Here is a 24,710-nt window from a genome sequence, read left to right as displayed (position 1 = left end):
CCGGCAGGAGCCTAGCGTCTCGGTTCGACCGCATGTTAGCTCCCAGGTGGCCTGTTTGATCTGTCAACGCGGTTTTAAGGTACAGTATGCGCTCTTGGGGTTCCGGCCAACATCGCTTTGAACGAGTAGCTAGTGGCCAGAGGCAACAATTAGGAACTAAGCCCCCTAAACGTTGCCGGATACGCGATGTCTGGTGCGCAGACACCAGAACTCCAAAAACCACCAAGTTCCCGTGTCCTCTTATCAGTGGTTTTGTGTAATGCTCCGTAGAGTCCAGTCTGACGCGATGCGCATGATCTGTGCGTATCTGGTTGTAGAGTCATGAGGTTGATCCCGTTTAATTGTGCGCACAGTACGTTCCGGATCCTCACACCGCCATATTGAGGGTTGAGCTTCGCGGATGGAGTTACTCTTTCATTTCGTTTTCTCCGCCTCCGGAGGAGCGGCGTCTAGCGCGCACTTTGCGCTGCCGCCGGATACAGTACGGCACTCGGCAGTGCTTGCGTTCGCGTTGGGACGCGAGGGTGTAGAGAGCGTAATTGGTCGTGAAGAGACCTGGATAAGAGTGAATTTATAAATGAAGGGGAGAAACGATAGCTAGAGGGCGGGGGGGAGAGCTTTGTTCGTACAATGAAAAGCTGCACAAGTGGAGTGGCGGTCTTGCGATGATGGAACGAGTTATTCATAGTTTTATCCTGTACAGCTGCGCGGGAGGCCCGTGAAAACGTACCGTTCACGTCGGTGCGTGCCCGGAAAGCCTAGAAATCATGCCAGCGGCATGGCCGTCGGCGGCCTGTAACTTTTGTGTGTTGGGTCAGCCTTTGCTGTACAAACTGCATCCTTTGCATGAATAGGTAGGGGGTGTTAGAGTCCGGTGGTAAATGTGGTAGACATTTAGACGCGGCAGAAACTGTTTATGCGGAGCAAATATAGCTTATTGGCTCGTCCATTTCCAAGACCGGCCGGTTAGATAATTTGACATTTCAGTGTTGCGCTTGTTGCGCGGAAGTTGAAAGGTGCACGTGTGGGATGCTGATATTTTTCAAACCTTGCCGGTCTTTACAGTCGCAAGAAGACCTTTTAGTTATGCGGCGTATTGACTTGGTTTGGGGGCGAGCTTTGTGCATGCCCTAGTGCGTTTGTATGTGGACACGTTGCTTGGATCGAGAACGCCGAAGAGTCGCGAGACGCTCTGACGACGTACTTTTATGCTCGATCCCGGCCAGCCTTGACATCAGCAAGAGGACTTTTTAGTCATGCGATGTCGAGGTTTGGCCGGGGGAGAAGTAGAGCGTGCGTCGATGCGCTTATCGCGGCTGTCGAGCTCGTGCGGGGTTCGGTGCGGACCACCGTTACGCGCTCGTCACTCCTGTTGGGAGGTCAACTGCGAGCAGTGAAACAGTAACATCTGCTACATGCCCGAACGTTACCGACATAACCGTGTAAGGTGGCTGTCCGATGAGATCTGCTGGTCGCACGATCTAGATACTGTTCCCTTTGTACTGGTATTAATGGCGGGTACCACGGAACACCAGCCTCTCAGTAATGTGATTATCCCTTCTGATGATGGCGTGCAGCGTAGTTTGCCGTAGCGTGTTTGTAGATGGGGTGTCGAGAATGCAGAGTGCATGAGTGCCCGTCTTGGGTAATTGCTACTGTTTGCAGGGAGTTTTTTTATCCGTATTTATTTCGATTCACACCTCGCGAACGGGGCAAGATTGGTGGCCATTTCTGCTTTACGGGAGGTTCTTGTTAGTTTTCGAGGTTTTGTGCGTTCTTCGCGAGCGTGTTGGAGATTAATATTGTTGTCAGAGGTGTGCGGTTCTGACGCTCTGGTAAATTGTTTTTCGTTTCAAAAGAATGCGGTTGAGCTTTATAGGAGCAAACGTTGTATAGTGGGCGTATGTACGTTTCGAGTATACAGTGACTGCTAATGCTTTTTAGTGGAGGAATAGCTTTCCTCTTCAGTATCTCTTGAACGTGTAGCGTGACGTTCTTAATGATTGTCTGCCTGTTAGTACCAAAATGAAGTTTTGTTTTATATTTTGTGGCATGTCCAACGATCGAAGGATTTTGGTTTCGTGGCGCTGTCTGGTATAGCGTGCCAGCATTCGTTATTGAGCGATTCGCTGTCTCGAATTTTAGGGACGGAAGCGAACTTTAAGTGCCGCGGTGTGTTATGTGTGCCTGAGGGCCCGTGCGTGTTGTGAGCTGTGGTGCTCCGGACTGGTTCCTGGACCGTGCTCCGTCGGTCGCGGGCTTCCATGTAAATGAACGTCCACCACTGACCTGCCTAGTTTGATGCCTCCACCATTATCATCGAGGGTGCTCATCATCATCGGGGACGCTCAGCGGAGCGAGTTCCCTGCCGGAGGTCCTGGGGACCACGCAACCTCGGACCCCCCAAAATCTGAGCCTTGGGAAGAGGGAGGTGTGAAGATCTGGCTGCCCTCCCCCACGCTTACCCTTTGGGACCCAAATTCCGGTAACTCGGACTCAAGGCGTCCGAGATGCGTCATGCCTCGGGGAAGCGGCGATGGCCTTGCGCACACCAAGATCCGGCCACACCGCTCCCCTAAACCAAGTGACACCCGACTGGCTTCCCAGAACAAAGGGGCGAAGGCTTGAAAAGGGGATGCGGGACAAAGAGGAGGCTCTTTCGGACGGAGGCTCCCTCGAAGGGCGGACAGCAAACGTGCAGCGGCTAGAGGAGACGAAGACGCTGGCGCGGGATTTAGCGGAAGAAGGACGCTGGAGCGGGGAAGGGCGGGTACTACGTCGAGCGGCGGACTCGACGAACGGACAGGACGGCGACCCTAAATGATGACGTCCCCATGACGCGGTGCGGACGATCATCACTGGGACTTAGAAACGCTGCACTAGCAGCAGACCTCCCCCCCCCCCCCCCTCCCCCCCCGGTTTCGCTGAGGACCGTTCCCCGATCCCGAAATCCACCAGGCAATAATTGAGTGAATAAACTTTTGTTACCGAGACCGAATTATTGCTGTGTCATATTCATCCGGGAAAAGGGTCTCAGGGAATCGGAGTTAGGTGCCCGCAAGCAACATGAGCGCCGCAGCAGGATTGGGAGCGCAGCCATGTCGAACCCACCCTATTGGAAAAACCAGCATGAAAATCAAACTGGCCAAGGTGGTCAATCTGGTCAATGTGGCAGTCAAACTGGTTTAACTGGCAATCAAGCTGGTTTAAGCTGGGCAAGCTAGAATTTAAGCTGGTCAGTCTGGTTTAAGTAAAACCCAGCATGGTCTAACTAGACTCTGGTTTTAAATTGAATATGGTGTAGCTATGAGCCAGTCTGGTCCTAAATGGTCAAACTGGTTTTTAATGGAGCCAATGCGGTCTAGCGGGGAGACAAGCTGGTCATGCTGGGGACAAGCTGGCGAATCTGGTCGAACTAATAATCCTGGTGGTCAAGCTGGTCATGCTGGGAGCGCGCACGCCAAGGTCGGCTAGAGATAGCCGAACTGTCATTGCTGGGAGCGCGCTCCGAGGTCGGCTTAGGCTGAAACGAGGCCACGTCCTGTTCTTTGTCCTCTCGTTTTGGTAGACGACCGGGCGCGTCAGGCGCGCTGCAAGCTACCTTTCTGTGCGAGAAAATAGGGAGAGGGAGTGGTATGAACCGAGAATTTGGGGACACGTTTGGCTATCTTGGACATATTTTCGAAGGGACGGCTGTGTGCGCGTTGTTTGGAGACTTCTTGAACGACGGTGTAAGCGAAGCGGGTTTTGAGGAAACAGCGAGCGGCAGTCCGTTCAGTGCGGGAAGATGTCGGACGTCCCGATTGAGGCGTCGCTTCGTGTCTTCTAACGTTTGTGTGCTCGTGAATGATGGTGGTGCCGAGGAGTATCTCCAATGCCATCCGAGCCACACGGAGTTCCTCGCCTCTGCCGACCACGCAAGTTGCCGCCTCGCCCCCATCACTGGCGGGACCAAGGTTCGCTTCTCTCATTCGTGTAGCATTTTCTTTTGCTATTGCCTGTTTTTGGCAGGTGTCTAGTATTTTTCGTGTTGAAAGACAAGCAATCTGGTTTCATTAGCATTGTTGGCTTCGCACCGAGAACCAGTGTCTGTGCGTCGCTTAGTCCTGTGTCAGCGCCGAGGATATGTAGCATCTGAGTTTATGTGAGGCGGCCGCGAGTACGAAAATAATAAATTGGATGCCGAGTTGGCTTTTCTGAAGAGCTTGGCTTGTTTATCCTGTGTATTAATTTAAACAGGTTAAACTGGTCGGGAAGTCCACCAGTATGACCAGCATGCCAAACTGGGCATGCAGGGGCAATAACCCAGCTTGAAGCTGGGACCAGATCAACCAGCATGCCAAACTGGGCATCCTGGGGCAATAACCCAGCTTGAAGCTGTGGCCAGATCAACCAGCATGACCGGTATAACCAGATAATCCAGCATGACCAGTATGACCAGATCAACCAGCATGACCAGCATGCTAAGCTGGGCATGCTGGGGCAATAACCCAGCTTGAAGTTGGGACCAGCTTAAGCTGGTGTTTTCAATAGGGCACAGCCCCAGTTCGCAGACAACATCAACGCTTTCCTTATGGAGTTGGGGAGAAACAGCTAGACGAAAAAGAGCTTGGCGGCCAATTTTCTTTTTTTAACATGGCCCATGTGTTTTAGTATTTCCTAGCATGCGAGTATGTGCTTTCTTTAGCGTTTCACTGTAAAAAAGATAGATTGAAAATAATATTTCTAAAATCAACCTCACTCATCGTTTTCGTAGCCGCCCGGTAGAATCAGAGACATAATTAATTTAGCTCATGTGCTGATAATTTAAAAAACGCAATCAATTTTTCGTTGGGCTCTTAAAAATGTGATTATTCGAATTTAGGATTGTTGCACCAAAGAGGTCCCCAAAATTCATTGCTTTTATCTGAAAATACGTGTGCGCTTGCGTGTGTGCGTATGTCTGTTAGTGTGTGTGTACGTAATCCAGATATGCAGATGAAGGAACAAGTGATCAAACGAAAAAGAAATGATAAAGCGCAGAAAAAGGAAATAAATAAATGAACCATTCGGCTAGGCAAGGCCGGCGTACCGAGTGGGGCCGGCCGTGAAGGGCGCAAACAAGCCCAAAACCGCAGTATTTTGCAGTCACCAACAAATACACACTTAAAAATGCCCATACGTCTACTTTGCCGGAGAATACTCATAGCGCCAATAATTGCGATCTGCGAAGGGATCTCGGCGAATGACGAGACTGAAACTATGTTAAACTTAAAAATGAAGTCTGAGTTGTGGCACTGAGAATGACGTTTCATCTCTCATTCATGCTCAGTGTCGCGCCATCTATCTTATTTGGTGTCAACTAAAGTCATCAACCACAAAGCGACCCCCGAGAAGGCGGCCGCACCAGTCCATTCCAAGACTATCGGCCTTAATGCAGTTCTCGGCCTTTACGTCCAACTCGGCCTCAGAGTCACTCCCGGCTTTTCCGCCGCTCTCGGCCCTAATGCACTTTTGGCCGTAATGCGACAATCGGCCTTAAAGGGGTGCACTCAAAGTCTTCTTCAGCGTGGCAGAAGATGCCCCCTCGTTTCATTTTTTCCTTCTCCAATTTCCCCCTCTTTTTTCCTCCTCGCTTTTCGCGCCGCGCTCGCACGAGTGCTAATGGCTTACGGGCCCTCGGAGAAAATCTTTGTAACCCTTCAAAGTTCTCTGCTTCAATCACGAACAACAGTGCTTAGTTAAGTACCCGGGCTCGATTTTTTTTTTCTGATTCGTTTTCTGCAGCTCTAAAACACACTCAAATACTTCCGCATACGCTACAACACCGCATATTTATTATTCATTTCGACAAAAACCCCGAGACTGGGACAAAAAGGGGACGGACAAACACAAAGTCTCAATCAGTCTTTGAGACTTTGTGTTTGTGAGTCCCCTTTTTGTCCCAGTCTCGGGGTTTTTGTCGAAATGTTTAACCACCACCAGCTCGTTTGCGCCCTTACCTTTTGTTCGCATATTTATCTCGAGTGACTAGAACTTTTACGTCACTACAGAAGGCAAAAATAGTTGGGTATTTTTTTTTAACTTCGAGCCCTACCAAGACAGCTGAAAATTGGTCGCTATAAGAACAGCACACTGAGAGTGATTGTATCGATATTATTTTCTTGTTCAAAGTAATAGCCATGAGTAAATACAAGCCGAAATTATTGCAGTAAGAGGGCGATGCATGTAAAATGACTTGCAGTTCTGGACAGTATAATCGCGAATAGAATTGAACACAGGCTGACCATTTCTTGCGCACAATATATCTTCGTTCTACGGGTGTTTTCTAGAGTAATCGCCGCCTCGTTGAAGCAACTAATAAGAGTAAAAAATAAACTTCCATAAAAAGTAAATTGGTTTACGATTTTTTCATGCATCTTTTAAAAATGTTCTTCGTGGCCAAACTTGCATTTAGTTTCTGTCAACAAATGCAACTGAAATTTCGACAGCCGACAAATATGTTGCATATCAACAAAGAAAGCGGGAAAGACAGAGATTGGACCGCAAAATCAAGATTTTCTACGCGTAAAATAGTGCAACTAGCGTTAATAACAAAGTATGCCATTTATAAAAAGACAGCAGGTATTACGAAGTTTTCATTTTGTTCTGTTCCCGTATGTCCGCAGTCCAATGAGAAATGAAATACCCAGATTGCGTCTGCAGGCCTTGCATAAATGTCTGGGGCTTTTTCAGAGTGGTTGAAGCACAGCGACCACCACCACAAAAAATCCAGGAGTCGGGAAGATTTACTACCGGAGGGTTTGGAGCTGCTTGGCCAATTTAGGCGCCTGGCACTCGCCCGGCCTACATAGAACAAAAAGGACACAGCGGACAGCTCAACGTCATCACCAAGCGGGAAATCATGCCTAAATGTGTCCTTCAACAGTTGCGAGATCTGTACCCGAGACCAGCCGGGATTTGCTACATGGAACACAAGTGCGAATAGGGGACATTGATTGGTCAGTGCACTTGTAGCTTTTGCTATGTAACTCAAAATAAAACAGAGCAAGGTTTTCATACATCACCAAGCCCAGGTATGACAGGACTGCTGCTTGTAAACCTATTGTGGGTTTTCGCATGTCGTAATGCGGTTCTCTGAAATCTCGTAGAAGATTAATAGGCGTATTCTTATATCCCTGTTTTGAAATGGTGGGGAGTCCCGAGTGGCGAATGTTGTGCAAAGTTGCCGATTTGAAGTACTCCGCTCAGGATTGCATGTACAGGTCCTTCATCACAGAGATTGCATCATGAATGAGCATTCTGAGGCTGACAGATCGTTATAATTAATTTCTAATTAATTTATAAAATAAACTAGGAAAAGAGGGAGGCTTGTGTTACTTGACAATTCTCGTGCGGGGCAAATTGCCTACCGTAAAATACCGGGCAAGCGCCCACTCAAAATTTTGAGACAACCATGAAAAAATTGGGTATGGGCGCTCGTCCGGTCATCAATTCTACATATCAATGTACTGTGCATATTTTCTCAGATTTTACAAATTTGGGAATGGGCGCTTATTATGGTATGGGCAGATGCACGGTATTCAGTGCATCCGCCCATACCATATTTCTTTCTTCCTGCAAGTACAGGAAGAAAGAAATGCAGTAGGAATGCACTGCTACGTTGTGTTTTTTATGCCCTTTCTCGTCTTTCGCACTGTACGCCGATTAAAATGAAAACTGCAATATCTGCACATTATGTCTCATTATGTTGACTCGTAAATAAATGTAATCAAGCAAGTTAGGCATCGTGCCACAATTTGTGCAAATGTCATTTTATGTGAAATTCATCGCCAAAACAGAACTTACGCTGGAAATAATGAATCCGTCGTTGGTCGCCATCCATAATTTGCGAACTACCGATCTCGGCTACGAGACCATGCGTCCACAAAAAATCACGCTCAGTAGAAAATTCGCCTTTTTTACCACAAATACGGGAAAGCTCTTATTTTTCATACAGGTCGGGTGGTGATGCGTCGTTGAGCGCTGGATGTCGCAGGACCGTTGACTGGGCACTCGTTGGCGCCAGGATTGCAGTAATTCATTCGTGCTGCCTGCGACGAGTGTTGAAATTTGAATCTGGTGGAAATAGCATCAATTAACAGTCTTAGAATTATTTTAAACTTGAACTTTATTTAGAGATTAAGATTTTGATTCTACCTTTTATTCATCGTCGTCTTCCATGAAAGAACCACTTGCGGAGAAGGCCGCGTTGTCCTTGAACGCGGCTTGCAGACTAGGTCACAAATGCTTCTCACGAATCTTTAAAAAACAAACATAAAATAAAAAAGCAATCATTTCATAAGAAGGTGAAAATAAGCTGAGAATTTACCTGTAACTTTTTTGCAGTACTTTTTCTTCCCAGCCTGCCTGTCCGGGTGCCGGCAGTCCTCCACGCGGTAGATCGAAGTGCTCGTTCGTCCGACGTGCTCGTTCCAGTCGAGCATAGCGAGGCTTTGTCTTCGGTTATCCGTTTCGTTCTGGTAGTGGATGCGTTTGTCGAGGTACCTGAGTTCCGTGTTATTGAAGGATTCGACGTAGAAAGTGTCCCTCGACCTCACAAAATCGTGTGCATGCTTGTACACTGTCGTTGACTTGATACAATTTGTCAAGAGGTCGAGAGCTACAGGATCCTTGACGAGCAGAGTGCTCGGAACGTGCTCAACCTCCTTGTATTGTGAATCCGAAGCACAGCACCAATGGTCACCGGAAAAATGATTGACGCAGTTTAGCAGTTTTGCCCGTAGGGTGTCAGCATCACCGCCAGAGGTGGCCATCGCGAAGTAGACATGCTTGCGTACTGGCTGGCATTTGTCCGAGAGTTGCTGATGCCACGTTTTTCCTTCATTGTTTTTTTTATCCCGAGGCTATGGTCATCATGCCCTTTTTTATACTTCTTGACGCGTGCCAGCAGTCGTTTGTGTTTGACGTATTGCCAATCTTCTCTCGAATGATCTTGTCCACGGAGGTGTTCCTGTCATAAGCGTGGTCTTTCAGTTCGACTCCTTTTGAATCAAAATACTCGTACAACTTCTTCATCCCCACGACTTCATGCTTCTGCGACGAGGTTTCATCATTCTTGGTGACATGCACAATTCCTACAATCTTGTGTGTCTCCTGGCCAGGGCAATGACATCTGTATGGTACGAGCTTTTACGGCACATATGCCGTGCGTCCGTCTCAATGCTCATCATGGGAGAGGCACATGGGAGCTCGCTTTCTCGGCACTCTTCTTACTGGGTAGCAGTCAAGGATTCTGTGCGCAAGAGGCCCACTGCCGCTTCGGCCTTGATTGTAGCCCTTTCGAGGGCCCTCGGAGAGTAGGGCAACGAGCTGAACTCGCAAAACTTCCGAAACTGCACCGGCAGCACACGGCTGCGCTTAAAAGCGAGTGCGAGATGACAACCGACAGTGCGCGAGTCACCACTTATGGAGGTAGAGCAAACAGTCAAAGAATGTTCCTTACACCTCCAGTGAAGGCGAGAGCCGAATCCGCAGGAGGTCACTTCTTCCAGCAAGAGCGTCTCTGGGCAACATTCCCTGTGGTCCTGCAGTCTCAAGGATCCTGAAGAGCGCTGACATGTCACAAACAATCAAAGCCGTCTCACATGACAACGCAAGCGCGTCGCTTACTCGTGCAGGAGTGGTGTGAGGACCATGCGGTGTTTCAGAGAGGGACTGTAAGGCTCTCGTCACTATTGCACTAAGCGGATCACTGTCATGTGCAGCTTTCGAACCTTTCAGGAGCGTGTCGAACGTCGTGATGTAATCTTCTGACGAAAAAGTCAAGCTGATAGTGCGGTGCAACGCGCTCCGCTGACACCTGTACTCTTTTACGATACCATCTTTCATCCTCTTCCTCGAAACGAATGTAGAAGGTTCAGGGACCTCCATGCTTGTCGGTCTATTCAATGTAGTCGCTAAAATAGTAAAGAGAAAACAAATATAGCACTTCGTTGACCAAAAGTTAACAAATACATTTAGAAATTAAACCAAAAATTATACGCACCGCTGTTTAGGAGAAATCCTTGGACCCGGTAATGTTGCCTTCGATGTTTTCTCGAAAGTAAAAATTGTCCATCAAACAGATGGCGAAATGATGTTGTTACAGAACCCGCTGTAACAAGCAAGTGCCAGCCCGCAGAAAGAACTTGTCGCCGTGTCTCCTTGTGTGTTTCAAACCGCGATGTACTTATTTGAAGTAAAGGCCCGTTCACACTCTTGCGGCCGAGTAAGACCGAGACAAACCAGACCGGTTTTTAAGCCTCTTGCGACTTCTTAAGACCAGCTCCGTTGCATCGCATCCGGTCCTAAGTCGCAAAAGGCTTAAAAACCGGTCTGGTCTCTCTCGGTCGAAGTCGGTCGCAAGAGCGTGAACGGGCCTTAAGGCAAATGGAAAATGGGTTTTCGTGAAATAAGTCGAAAAAAAAAAGTGCTGTGCGAAAAAAAAAAATGAGGAAGAAAAAAGGGGGTAGTTGGGGAGGGGGTTTTCGGGAGGGGGGGGGGGGAAGGAGGGGGTCTTTTGATTACAAGAGTGAAACTAATCCTTCCTAATGCTTCGAAATCCTTTGCCGGCCTATGCCAAACTTTGAAAGCAGGTTTCATGTGGTCAGGCCGTACATGAAGTCAACAGCTTGGCGCAACCCGCTCCGTTCTCACCTTTGCTTTTTTTGTTTTCAGGCCGCCGTTTCGAAACATTTTTGAGAAGCAAAAGTTAAATTTCTCGAATGACTATCCGTTTGTCTATTTCAATTGTTCTCTCAAAAGTGGCAGGGACTCTTTGAGGCCCGCTAAGGCCCTTTTAGCGCCCTGCAAAACGCATCTCATTAGTCAAGCCAGGCTATAAAACTTTAATGTTTTGTATTATAGAAAGCACGCATCCAACTTGTGGCTGATTTCTTTCACCATACGTAACTGAGAAAGGTCTGCTTCACTCTAGCTCTCAGTAATACAAATTTATTTCGACGCAATCATAATGACCCAATACGTTTCCCCTCTCATCACCTCCGATGGAATCTGGACATTTTGGTGTAGGACGTTTTGGTGTGACGACGTTCGGTGTAAGGAGATTTGGTGCGGTCTTCGCGGTGCACGGAATTTTAGATGCGCGGACTTTCCGGTGTATGGACTTTTCGCTGTACGGTCTTTTCAGCGTGAATATGAGTTTCGACCTTTCTCTCTTCTTCATTACAAAAAAACATGACTTAAAATAGTATAGAGATAAACGGGCAGCATTTAGACAGAGAGACGAGAAGTCCAAAATGTGTCAGCTTGCGATGCAGCACACGCTTGTACATTTTGTATCGTCTAATGCTTGCCTTGTAATACTTCATCTGTCAACAGAGTACCGTGATTTTTCCCAGAACGAATAATCACTGAAAACATAGCTACGTTTCCCTTCTCGGGTCACCCATAAGTAAGTCTACGTAAATATGGGGTGTCCGAAATAACGCACCCTATTTTTGTTTCTTAAAATTGGACACCTTACGCGAATGAAACCAACTTTATGTTGTTAGCAAACGTCTTGTGAGAGCTGCCCTGTTTTTAATTAACCCTAATCAAATAAATATTTAAAATTAATTACCTAACTTTTTGAATGTTGTATAAAGCGACGAAATGTGAATTGACAAGCTCTAGATCTCCTTGAGAAACACCCAAATCAGCTGTTTGCAACGTAATATGGCTGGCGTGTTCTTTGTTTGGTTTTTATGAGCAGTAATGAACTTTGTGAAACGTGACAAAATGCCCTGTGATAACGCGCCCGCCCCATCATACCCTCAATTTCGAATGTCCCAAGCTTTCTATGAACGAAAATAGCCACTGCTATTTTCGTACAAGAATTAGCAAACATTTCATCTCAAATAAAATAAATTTTGCATCCAACATATTCGGCTTGCTTACTTGAATCAAAACAATATTTGATTTCATTACAATTATTCTGAGCCCGCTCACGCCTATTCTTTAGAGAGCTTCAAATGATGCATTGTTTTTAGTCGTGTGAGGTTCCTAACAATTTATCTATTAACCAATCGTTAACAATTAATGCTATATGATTTTGCGGTGGAGGCACATTCGAAGATGATGTTCTGATCTATCGTACAAAACGACTCATCAAGCTTCTTGCTGGTTAGGGCCTTTCCTAGACGCAGTAGCAGTAATAAAGCCAAAGCCTTATAGAGTAGACCGCCTGTATCGACTCAACGCGTAAACACGATGTGGAGCGTGTAGTGCGTGCGCTGGAAAAGAGATACCGGCGAGGCGAACCATCGCGTCTAACGTCTAAGAGCCTCACACGGGATAATGCTGCGCCTAACAAAGTCACTTAGGTTCTCGCAGTAGAATGGTTCAGAACCACTGGTTTATGAAACGCGATCCGTGAGATACCGAAAACGCCGCTCATCGCTCCCGCTGTCGCCATGAATTCGCATAAACAGCGAAAAATGCCAAATCAGAGATTTAGAACACAAATTATACTTCAATGACTCCTTCTTCGATTAGAACAACAGTTATTGATGTTTTTACAACAGCAGAAATTGTTCTCCAAACCCACGCTAAAAACATCCATCGAACTCTTTGGGGAGAGCAGGTGCCTAGGGAGCCTTCATGTGCGCTTTGCTAGGGTGATGCCACCCTTTGTAATACCACTCGCCGACAAACCAGAAGCCATTTTGGTCTCTGCGATAATCCGTAGGGCTTATAACCCTCCCGGAAACAAGCACCGTATCTCACAAGTTCGGAGCAGCGTTGTGGAACCCACGGAGGGAGGATTAGCATTTCCCCCCTCAGATGGGAGGACCGATGGGCACTAGGGCCACTTTCCGGCGCACGGGGAAACAATGAGGAACAAAATGGCGGTGAAAGAGGGTGTGGGAAAGGGAAACAGGCAGTTGGCATCACATTATGCGAAGCGCACATGAAGGAACCCTACAGGTGCCAAGCTCGCTCAAAACAGCCTCAGCTGGTTCAGCTCCTTGTCGCGCAGGTGCTGGCTTGCTTCTGGATAATCCTTTAAAACCCTCTGAACTTTGATTGCACCCACCCCAATCTTGCACAAAGGAGATCAGGCAGGCGGTCAGGAAAAAAGGTCGGAAAAGGGCGTAGAGGAAACGAGAGGTGATTTCCTTCGTTGACATGGCGAGAAGGGAAGTGAGGGTCCGGTTCCTTCTCTCTGCTTGTGCGCCGGCCTTTAACGGGATGCTCCCTTGTGTATGTGTCATAGTTCAAAATGTTTGTATATTTTTGTTACGTCTAGCTGTCTAAAAAAATGTTTGTCTAAGCTGAAAGGTGGTTGTGCTTTGGAGGTGGCCTCCCTTATGGGGAATTCCAGAGTTAGATCCGGAGCGCTTTCCAAAATCCTAGAGGGAGGTGAGCGGAAGATGGCCTCGCGTTTTTGGAGCGACCCGCCCGAGACGGTCGATCGTTCAAAATGGCCGCCGCTCGTACTTTACAAGCCGACCAATGCCTTCGCCGAGTGATCTCTCCGACGACCAGTCACAACTGTTACTTCTTATCTGCAGAAATAACACGCGACTCAGGCCGGGCGAAATTTCCGTACCACGAGCCCATCTCACAAATAACGAGGAAGACGTCCGCATTCGCCACCGTGACCTATATTTCGGATACCTCAAAGCGGCGGGGCACGCACAGCGTTGCCATCAGTAGAGTTCGGATAGCTGGTACGACTTCGGTAAACACAAAGAAGTAACAAACCATAACTTGCACATTCGTTGCCTTATATGTGCTTGCTCTATTGCACAAGAAAACGCCAGCGACTAAAGTGAAAAGAGTAAAACAATCAATGGCGATAAAATGAACGGGCCTAACCTTGCGCCTGCCTCCTTCGGATTTTCTGAAGTAGTTCTTTTTCTAGTTTTTCCTCTCACGATCACAGATGTCAGCGCTTACGATTTTCCATACTCCAGTCCCGGCTTTGCATCCCTGATCTACGCGAGGTAGAAACAGTCAAACCGTCCCAATCCCACGCAAACCACCGACGCTTCCGGACACATCCAACTAGACGAAGCAGCCAGTCCGGAGACCTCACCCCGCATGCGCACCGCCGAATTAAAGGAAATGACGTAGCGCGCTTCAACCAACTTCCGCTAAGCTTCCTGAAATCTCACGGGTCAAGTTCGGCGGAGTTAGTGGCGCTTTACGGGGCGGGCGCTGCCACAAATCTGCGCGTCGAAGATGAAAAACTTGAGCAGGATGTGCCAGCGGAAGATGCTAGCTCCAAAAGGGACGCTTTTGGAGCGCTCGAAAGCTACAAAAAAAAAAAAAATGGACAAAAAAAATTTTTTTTTTTTTTTTTGTGGTTTGGATGAGGGTTGTGCGCGCTACCTTGAAAAACAAGGTGTTCGGTGGCTTCGTGCGAGTTGTAGTTTTGTGTATAAGGAGGTGAGTTGAATGAAATTATTGGCTGAGCTAGAGACGCTGTCCGTCACCGTTGATTACCCTTCCACTGTAAAAATGTTCCTTTTTCCGCAGTCTCGGGTTGATATCATCATGGGAAACTTCCACTAGCTGGCATGCGCACTGACTTCAATTTCGAAAAATCTGTACTACCTCAGACCCAGCTCTCCGCAAGTCTGGTCCCAGAATTTTCAGATTGGGGTACAAATAGCCCAACTGGGCTTACTAATTTTGTATTTGGCGGAAAGATTCTCTGGTTGGCTATTTTCTATTATTGGTCTATTTCAGGGGTTGCGAAGCTGCGGCTCCCGAGCCGGATGCGGCTCTTCGCGTGTTAAAGTGCGGCTCGCGGCTCCCTCTCTTATGCCCCCCCCCACACACACACACCCACCTCCCTCCAGATCACACGCGCATTTCCCCAAAAAGAGAAATGAAATGCGCTTATATCGAGGCAGGTAGCGGTTTGTTAATCTTGTGCTACCGCTACCTTACATACAGTTGGACTGCTTTTGACTCGGATCGACTAAAAATAGTTCGAATTTCGTTTACTGCTGTAGACAAAAGTCCCCTCGCCCCTTTTTCTGCCTTTCCTCTTTCATGCGGCTCTTGGAAGTTTCGTGGTCTTGTTTGCAGCTCTTAGGCCGGGTCAGCCTGGCCACCCCTGGTCTATTTCGCTCCCAAGACCTGTTGGATTACGTACAGCGCCACAAAGGCGAGAGAATCTTGGGAACCATCGGTACAGATCACGCGCTTTCTCGTTGCGTCTTCGCGACTGCACCTGAGTCGCGGCATGGCTATACCGCCAGCAGTAGCCTTCGCAGCCATCCGCACTTGAACGTCGAACGTCGTTGGTGGTGTATCGTATATATGCTGCCGTAGTACCCGTGTCGACTCTTTTGCAGTGTCACCGAATCCATTTACTGTGCACCGCAACCGTGGCAGGGCTTGACTAGGTACGGAAAAAGAATTAGTGTAGCAGACGACGTAGTTAGGTAATAGGAAAATGGATGAGAAAGGGGCATTCTCGCGGGCTAGCCAGCAGGATACCCTCGCCGTCATTTCCGCGCGCTCGCACAACCCTGCTGTTCGAGCGTTGTTGCCTCGGTTACCTGCGCCTGCTCGTGTGTGTGGCGGGTGTGTGTGTGTGTGTGGGGAGGGGGGAAGGGGGGTGGGTGTCAGGGCACCCGGATCTCTCTTCTGAGTCCGCCACTGAACGCAGTGATGTACCCCCGCTTTGCCATTGGTTCTGGAAAGCAGTAATGGCTTACCTTAGTTTTGAATTGTTTTGCACTTAAATGGTCATGTAATATTTCATCAGCGTTCCAGTGAGATGTTTATATACCTTGTAAGAATTTTTGTGTATTGAACTATTTGCGCTATTTTTGGCTCAATCTCACGAAAAATTGGCGTAGCTGTTAATCTGCGAGTACCTGGTAATCCTTCCGTCTCCCTGCAAGCGCGAGAGTGGAGCATATGACCTTTCCGCGCCAGTGAGGAGTTGAAGGCGAAAGGAAGGCGATGCTCTGGCTTCTCCAATCAGATACTCCAAGTGTTTACAGCCGTACCTCGCGCGCCAGCGCCATTTCTCCGCGGACGTTCTTTTCACTTTTTTGCCCAGCGAAGTGCTGGGCAAAATCCTACCGCTCTAAAATGCCTGCTAGTGTTTTCGATTAATGATAATTTTTCGGTTGTGCTAGGAATTGGGCTGAAATAAATGACTTAAGACTTCAGCCGCATGAAGCGCCCGTTGAGATTCTTTTTTTTAAACCAGCCGAGTATGTGGCATAACGTCATAACTGCCTCCCGCCAGAAAATGCGCGCTTTAGAAGAAGCACCAACGGCAAGGCCTTTACGGTGCAGGACCCGCGTTAAGAGATTTGATCCTCACGTTACAGCTCCCTAGCTGTTGAAATCGATTCTTGGTCTATCGCTGCTGCGCTCGAGGTGGCCAACATTAGAACTACAACTCCAAGCTAAACACACGTTTCAGTGACAGAAACGAGTCGAATGACAATTCCTTTTTGCGAGCTGTGTACTTCGTTTCAGTGTCGGAGAGGAAGCGAAGCCTCCTGGACGTTGGCTGCGGACCCATCACCTGCAACGTCTTCCCAGCCACCAAGAGCGTGCAGGACGTCGTGCTGAGCGATTTCCTCCTCGGTAACAGGCTGGAAGTGGAGAAATGGCTGAGGGGCGCGCCTGACGCCATTGACTGGTCCTGTTACAGCGAGTCTTTGGCGAGGCTGGAAGGATTCAGGTAACGACCTTCACAATTCAAATCCCTACCTGACTTTCTAGCCCGCGACAAAAAGCAAAAAGAAAACAAAAAAACGTCGTTTATAAGTTATGATCTTATTTTCCTCATTTGTATATATACTTCGTTTCGCTTTTAGTCCGACCGCTGAAGACGCCACAGCTCGATGTTGAAAGGCAACTCCGTTCAATTGCGAAGATTTCGGAATGATAAGTAATTTCGCATAAAAAAAAGAGCAAAAAACCTAGTACAACACACTACGTCATTTGCGCCGTGAAAATTGAGACATATATCTTAAACACGAGCACAAATCAAAACCGAAACTTCGGCTCCATCGGGCAACATTGGCCTCGGGTCCCCAAGAACATGGCTATTACGTGGTGCGAGATGTCACGTGACCCTCTACGTAACGGGCGGGATTGGGTATGATGCCTGCAGCGCGTCTTCGACTTGTGTGTTTAGCGTCCTAAGCTGCCCATACATCAATAGTGGTACCCAAGTGGCTACAAATGACGTCAGAGAAGCGGGAGTATCATGCTGTGGCATGCTGCGATCCTGGCGGTTGGTCGTCGAAATGCTACCGAGATGCTGCGCGTAGCACAACCGAACGCAGATGTCGCTGTCCACAGGGCATCCCAACTTCTGGCTTCCTTGGGCTGCCACACTGGAGAGCGACCTGCAGCAGGACAGGCGACTGCCACATACACCGCAGCTGTTGGGACGCCGCCAGGATCGCGACTCACGACAGCATGACACTTGGATGACGTCATAAATCGGAAATCGAGGGACCGCTTTTTTTTTTTTAATGTGGTAAACACCCCAGTTGGAGACGCGTTCCAGGTACCATACTTCACGCGGCGTGTGCCAGGCGCAAGTGTCCTCTGCCCTGCACCCGTCACCATGTTTTGGTAACTACGACATTAGACCACGTCTGCACAACAGCAGCATCAGTCTGCGCACGTAGTGGGAACGAAACTCCGAGACGACGGCGGTTGTTACGCGGGAGACGGCGGTAAAGGGCGGTCTAAACCAGCCCTCCAAACGGTAGCGCGTGAACTCCGGGAGCCGTAAGCAGGAACCGGAAGTTTCAGCTTCCGGAGCCCGGAGTGAAAGTCGAAGATTAAAATCTCCTGAAGCCTACACCACGGTGCAGAAGACACTTGAGCCTTGCACACGCCCGCACCAACGGTGGCCCGCCCCGATGCCACCCATCGTTGCGTAGAGGACCACGTTACCGCTCGCACCACGTGGTAAACATGTTTTTGGCGGCCCGAGGTCAATGTTGCCCGACAGAGCCAAAGTTTCGATTTTCGGTTACTGCTCATGTTTAAGCTAAGATTTCTCACAATATATCCCATTTTTCGCGAAACGAAACACATGGCGCTTTTTATGATCGCTCTTTAATGTGAGATCACTCATACTCCTGAAGTTCTGCGAATGAAGCGGATTTCCCCTTAAAGAACAAAGGTATACTCGGGAGGCACTGGCCATCTCTCTCTTTCTTTTCCGTTCTCTTCAGTGTCGCGTGGTAGTTGCCGCGGGGGCAGGGTTTGCACAGGATGTTCCCGTAACTTGTTGAGCACCTCGCCAGTGAATATATATGGTTCTTGTATGTTTATTGGCGAAGTTTTTTAAACTGAGAAAGATGCAGCATCCTGTGAAACAAGGTGCAAGGTTCATTATGGAGCTCTTTGCTTTTCTATAGACCACAACGAAAGCTACAGGCCAAGGACGCGAATCGCGCCTCTTGACTCCGCTCTGTCACCGCATTTACCGTCCATATTCCTCGAGCACGTAAATGGCGCTGCATCATCCTTACGTCGGCACGGGAAGGGTGGACGATTAATGGCGGTCCGATCCAATCCGCAATCACGTCCCCCGGAATGATGTGGGGAACGGAACCTTTTTTATATATAACTTGCGCAGGACAGATGTTGGGGATGGTGTGCAGAACTGTCTGGACCAGCCAGTGGGGCAACGAGCGCCCCAGCGACGAGCAGGTTGAGCGGGAAAGAAAAAAATTCATATTTTCTCCATAGGCGGGAGAGACAGAAAAGGCAAACTCTGTGAGATTTTTAAGTGGCTTCGAGGGGGATGATGCAACAAAAGGAACTGCTTCTTAAAGGGCAACTCCGGCCAAAACTCAAAATGAAATAAATTACTGGTATCGCTGTAGTGACACAAAATACGACTCCAACCAAAATATTACGTCCGCAGGACGCCGCATTCTCAACTAGTGCCGATAATAAAAATGCGGCCCACCGCGAGCCGCTGCTCCTTAGCGGGCGGCCTGCGGGTTGCCGATCGTAAAGCAACATTGGGCCGTGACGTCCGTATCGTTCTCTTTTTTTTCCTCCGGTCCGGGCGTTGCGCGGGGTGCGCTTCTTTGAGCCGCTACCGCCGCTACTTCGGCTTGTGATTGGCGTGTTTAACCGTTGCTTTTATCTGTAGCCCGTGTAGCTTCACTATAGCCTTTTGTTTATTTGTTTGTGAGGACTTTAAGGACTCGTTTTAGCGAGCAACTCGGTGCGCCCAAGTCTGCCCAGCTGTTCCTCGAAAGATGCGGAGTGCAACTTGTAGCGCTGTGAGCTGCTCAAACAACCCGCTGCGCAACACGGAGGTGCTTTTTTCAGAAGTTTCCGACGGACCGGAAATTGGAGAAGGTGTGGGTGAACGCTGTTCGACGAGTGGACTTTGGACTTCGGCTTTGACGCGCACGAGGAAAAAAGAACAAAAAAACAGACGTGTGCAGCCTAGCACACGTGTGTTCGGGCGCTGCGGCCCGCGCCGGAGAGCCTCAAACCTTCGTGTCTGGGACTGACCCTCAGCGCGAAAGCGAGAGGGCCCCCAGTACTGTACGTCACTGGCAGCGTGGCGTAAAGCAACGCCACTTTATCCACGGAGCCCAGATGACAATTTAGGCCTAGCGACGAGTACGGAAGACCGCACACACGGCGGCAGCCGCCGAGTACAGCACCGAACGAGTGCACTTGTTTTCCAGTCGCTAGCTTTTGGGTATGCAAGCGACGAGTACGGCATAGCGCATTCACGGCGTTGGCCGCCGAGTACGGCACCGTACGAGTTCACGGGTTTTCCAGTCGCTGGCTTTTGGGTATACGCACTAACTCTTGCCACATATGCTGGATAACTACCACGTATACAGAATTAAAACAAAATCAGCTTACCTCCTATATTTAGTCGGCTAGCGCAACAGAGGTAGGTGCCGCTGGGCCTGCGTACTCGTTGAACGAGAACGATCCTGACGTCACGTTCACATAGCGGCTGATTTACAGTGTTGCCGGTGCCTCGAGCGGCTAGTTTCCGTTTTGTTGGCTGCGCCCCAAACAAAATTTTGAGGCGTCGATACCTTTAAAACTACGCACAATAACGAGAAAAAAATTACACCTTGCAGTTCAGGGACGCTGGCTGCCCTGAAATTAGTCATAATCCCAAAATCGAAAGTATGGACCGGAGCTGCCCTTCAAGGCTTATTTTTTCCTTTCGTTAGGTGCCCGAAAAGCGACGAGCGCCCCCCCCCCCCCCCCCCCCCCCCCCTTTACCCATCTTACTCCACCCCGCTCAAGGTTTTTGTGAGGATGGCGAGGAGTGTGGAAGATTAGTGCAGGGTTTTTTCTTAAGCTTAACGGATTTGTTTAAAAATGAAACTGTGAATGCTGCACTTATTCACTTTGCGCAGTTGAGTTATACGGCAAGGGGGACGTAGCTAAAGCGCTAATCGTAACGATCAATCGGCTAATTAAGTATAATGTGTTCATTAACTTTTGATTAGAGAAAATAGGCATATGGTTCTAATTAAAAACTTACTCAGCGTCGTCAAAAACCACTAAATCGACTCTTTCTAGAAAGATTTAACGCAGCGGCAGCATTTTACGGCGTTCTTTGAAAACACTCTATTTGGACGCGTTTCTAAGTTTCAGTTTCGTATCGGAGCGCATCTCTCCGTTCGCGGTCCTACCCCCTAGTGGCTGAGACTTGCAACACGCGTGCGTCCTCCTTCCCTCCATCCTACAAGGAGGGCGATGGGGTGGCTTCACGCCGCAAACACCGGTGAGCAGAATCGTGGGCGCAAAGATGCGCTCCGACAAGAAACCGAAACCTACTAGGTGATTCAAGGAGCGGCCATCGCTCTTTAAATCGACCGCAAAATTGGGCTTTTTAACCTACCGCTCTACGACTTTGTGCAGCGTTGCCCACAGATGGTGCATTTTTCTTGTAAACTTTACACAGAGCGAACTCACCTAAGGAAAAAGTACAGAAATAAAAAGTCTTAGCTCATATGGAAACGCAGCGAAGCCACCGGTCTTCGAACAATACGGCGCCGCTTCGCACGGGAGACAAGAGATGGCGCAAGCGGAGGCGATGCCGCCGAGAGCCGGCGTCTTTAGCAGACGATCGTCTCGACTCAAAAGAGGCGCGAGCTTTTCTGATATTATTTGCCAATGCATTATTTTATCATCCTTACTAATGGTGAATTCGACTCGTAGATCCGGAGCGCTTTCCAAAATCTGCGAGGGAGGCAAAATTCCGCTCCGTGGGACCCGCTCCGAATCGACGAGGGGAAGATAAACTTGCGTTTTTGGAGCGACCTTTACCACACCCCTCCCCACCGCTTCCCGGCTTCCCTCTCCGCCGTTCGAAAGGGCCGTCGCTCGAACTTGACAAGCGCACCAACGCTTCAGCCGACTGATCTTTCCGACGACCTGTGACGACTGCCACTGCTTGGCTGCAGAAATAACACGCGACACACGCCGGGCGAAATTATACGTACCACGGCACCCATGTCACAAATAACGAAGACGTCCGCGTCTGGCACCGTCACATACCTTTGGGCCACCTCGAAGCGGCGGGCACGGACAGCGATTGCGAGGGGTGGAGTTCAGATTTCTGGTGCGACTTTAATAAACACAGAGGGAACCAACCATCACTCGCACAGTCGTTGCTTAATCACTTCTTGCTTTATTTCTCGGGAAAACGCCGGAGGAATGCAGTGTAAAAACGTAAACAATCAGTGGCTGCAGAATGAACAAGCCTAACCTTGCGTCTGCCTCCGGCTTTTCTGTCGTTCTTTTTCTTGTTCTTCCTCTCACGATCGCAGATGTCAGCCCTTACGATTTACCACGCTCCACAGTCCCGGCTTTGTATCCCTGATGTACGCGAGGTAGAAGCGTTCGAGCCGTCACAATCCCGCGTAGACAACCGACGCACCCGAACAGACCCAACTCGACGATCCGACTGTGGCCCGACCGGCCCGACCGGCCAAAGCCGCCGCCCGGCCCGCCGACCTCTCCAACCTTGCCACGCATGCGCACTGCCGATTTAGACGGAAATCACGTGAGCAGCTCTGTCAACTTCCGGAGAGATCTGTGAAATGCCGCAGAGCAAGTTCGGCGGCGTTTGGGGCGCTCCGTGGAGCGGGCGCTGCCAGAGATCTACGAGCGGAAGATGACCAACTCGAGCCAGATCTGCGAGCGGAATATGCGCGCTCCAAATGGAGCGCTTTTGGAGCGCTCGAGATCTGCTAGGGGAATTCACCATAATAAAACATATTGAATGGACAGATAAATGATTCAAAAAATGGTTTGTGGGGATATTTTGACTGTTTTTTTTTTTTTCGGGGTACTCATGACGCCTGCTTTGCAGTTCCTTGTTGTTACCGCGCCTGTTTTTATTTCTGTGACTGTCGCCGCCTGCGGAACGCGCGCCGTTTTTGAGTCGAAACGATCGTCTGATAAAGACGCCGGCTCTCGGCGCTGTATGCTCGTTCGCTGGCGGCAGGTGGTGTCGCGAACGCTTGCGCCATCTCTTTGTCTCCCGTGCGAAGCGGTGCCGTGTTGTTTGAAGACCGGTGGCTTTGCTGCGTTTCCATAGGAGCTAAGCCTTTTTCTTTCTTTACTTTTTTACAAGAAAAATGCACCATCTGTGGGAAACGCTGCACAAAGTCGTAGCGTGTTAGGTTGAGAGACCGAATTTTGCGGTCGACTTAAAGAGCCTGGCCACTCCTTGAATCACCCAGTATAAACGCGTCCAGACTGAGCGTTTTTCAGAAGGCCGTAGAATGCTGCCCCTGTTCTATATGTTAAAAAAGAGTTTGTTTTAGGGGTTGTTAATGATGCTCAGTAAGTTTATATTTGAAACCTTCTGTCTAATTTTACTAATTGAAAATTTAACAGATAATTTTAGTTTATTAGCCGACTGATCGTTACAATAATCCTCCTATTAGCCCTGACAAGATGTGGAACCATCTGGCGGCTGCTTGTAGTGACAAAGTACCAAGTATCACGGTACCGCTTCTGCGCTTCGTGGGTAGCATGTAGGTTGAGGTGTATCGTTCACAATTCATGTTTGATTCGTTAACGTCAGCGAGAGTTTGGGTTTGGGCGTGACCACAGTGGAAGAAACACAATTAGGTAATGACTCTGGACACTCTTCCCGCGGGGAGCGAGCGACCAGATTGTGTTAGGAGTTGCCTAAAACCAGGAGTAGTTAGTTCCGCGCCACGGCGGAGGGCGCTGAGGAATGAAGTCCACCTCGGCGGCCACGGTGTTGGCGGCGTAGCGTGCTCTCCTTTTTCGCGATGTGGTTGTGTGATGGTGGTGCGTGGCAAGAAGCTTGCCTCGTGTTTTGCTTTCGTGATGTGTCATTCATAGGTGCCACCATCGTGCACGAAGAAGGTATCGCAGTAGCATTTCATTTCCGATAGGAACTTTTCCAGGATCCAGATGTCACTGGAGAGGAAGCCTTTCCACTTGCCTGCTTACGCGATATAGTGCTGTACTTGCTCTCTTGACGCAGCTTGCTTGGACCTATTCGTAGCGCCGGTTGCGTCTGGACCTAAGGTGAAACAAAGTATAGAACGAAACATAGGAGATGTATTGTGCCTCATCGCTTCAGCACTGACTCTTTTAGAAACCCTTTTTTCGTCAAATGCATCGATCAATAAATGGAACTGCCTATTCACGGATGCTGTGAACAGTGAAAATGTGTGAGGTTATGTGGCTAGCATTCCTAATGCTTAAGTGTGTTTATAGTTTTGAAATGGCTACCAAAAATAACAAGGTTAAATAAAATTTATTAAGAGTTTTAAGCGCCTCACACCCTGAACAGAAAATACCCAAAAACTAAAAGATCCTCGTAACTTTTCCACTGTTGGAACAGTGACATCAAGCGAGGAGCGGAAGAAATTACGGCGAGAACGCGCAAAGCCATCAGGAAAGTGGTCCCTGGCGATATCTTGACCCCCGGAGTCCTTCAAAAAGAGCACCAGGAAAAGTTCGACGTGGTCCTGTCCTGCTTCTGCCTGGAGGCCGCTTCCCTGGACGAAGCCACGTTCCGCACGGCCACCCAGAACGTCGGCGACCTCATTTACGAGGGAGGCATCCTCATACTCTGTGGCGTCCTCGGCCGCCACGAGTTCAGTGTTGGCGGAGTCAAATTTCCTTGCCTCTGCTTGACGCCTGGTGCCGTGAAAGATGCTGTGGTGCGAGCTGGCTTCAGAGTCAATTTGTGGCGTTCCTTGTACAAGCCTGGCCCTTTGACGCCAACTATCGACTCAGCGTATGTCGTCGCAGCCGAGAAGCTGTGAAGCATCCCCTGGCCTACGGAGTTTTCACTGTAGCCCTTGAAGACAAACTAGTAACACCCAGGGTGTCTTTATACTGGCGTTTGCTATTAAAGCTTATTTTATATATGACGCACGTGTCTAAGAAAACAGGATAGCCAACGAAACGAAAGGAAGTGGAATCCTCGCAGCACTTTAACCTAGTTCTAGAACATAATTTCCCACTTCAACTTCAACTGTTCTTTCAACACATTACGTAAACAATGCAGGCCTCCCCCTTCCCATACAGCGAACTTTCAATGGAACCACGTGCGTTCACCGCTGCAGGTGACCTCAAACATTTGACCAATGACTTTTGACCACAATCTAGAACCAGAGGCCATTTCTACAGAAGCATGTTGCATTGACCTCTGACCTTACCTTTCAGTTGTGTGCTCTTAAAAATTTTCG

The 24,710-nt window shown here is 48.9% G+C and overlaps 1 protein-coding gene across 1 annotated transcript in view; it reads left to right on the top strand.

Annotated features, from left to right (window-relative positions):
• The window catches only part of LOC115328957 (phenylethanolamine N-methyltransferase-like), a 104,265-nt gene extending 79,981 nt beyond the window's left edge, over positions 1–24,284 (top strand). The window contains exons 2-3 of the mRNA XM_040211248.2: positions 16,477–16,684; positions 23,858–24,284. Of these exons, the coding sequence (XP_040067182.2) occupies positions 16,477–16,684; positions 23,858–24,284 (635 nt within the window). The remainder of the gene's footprint in view (positions 1–16,476; positions 16,685–23,857) is intronic.
• The last annotated feature ends 426 nt before the right edge of the window (positions 24,285–24,710 follow it).

The sequence above is a fragment of the Ixodes scapularis genome, unplaced genomic scaffold, assembly GCF_016920785.2.
Source record: "Ixodes scapularis isolate PalLabHiFi unplaced genomic scaffold, ASM1692078v2 PGA_scaffold4__175_contigs__length_147842914, whole genome shotgun sequence".
Lineage (NCBI taxonomy): Eukaryota > Metazoa > Arthropoda > Arachnida > Ixodida > Ixodidae > Ixodes > Ixodes scapularis.
This window is presented reverse-complemented; position numbering and strand designations above follow the sequence as displayed.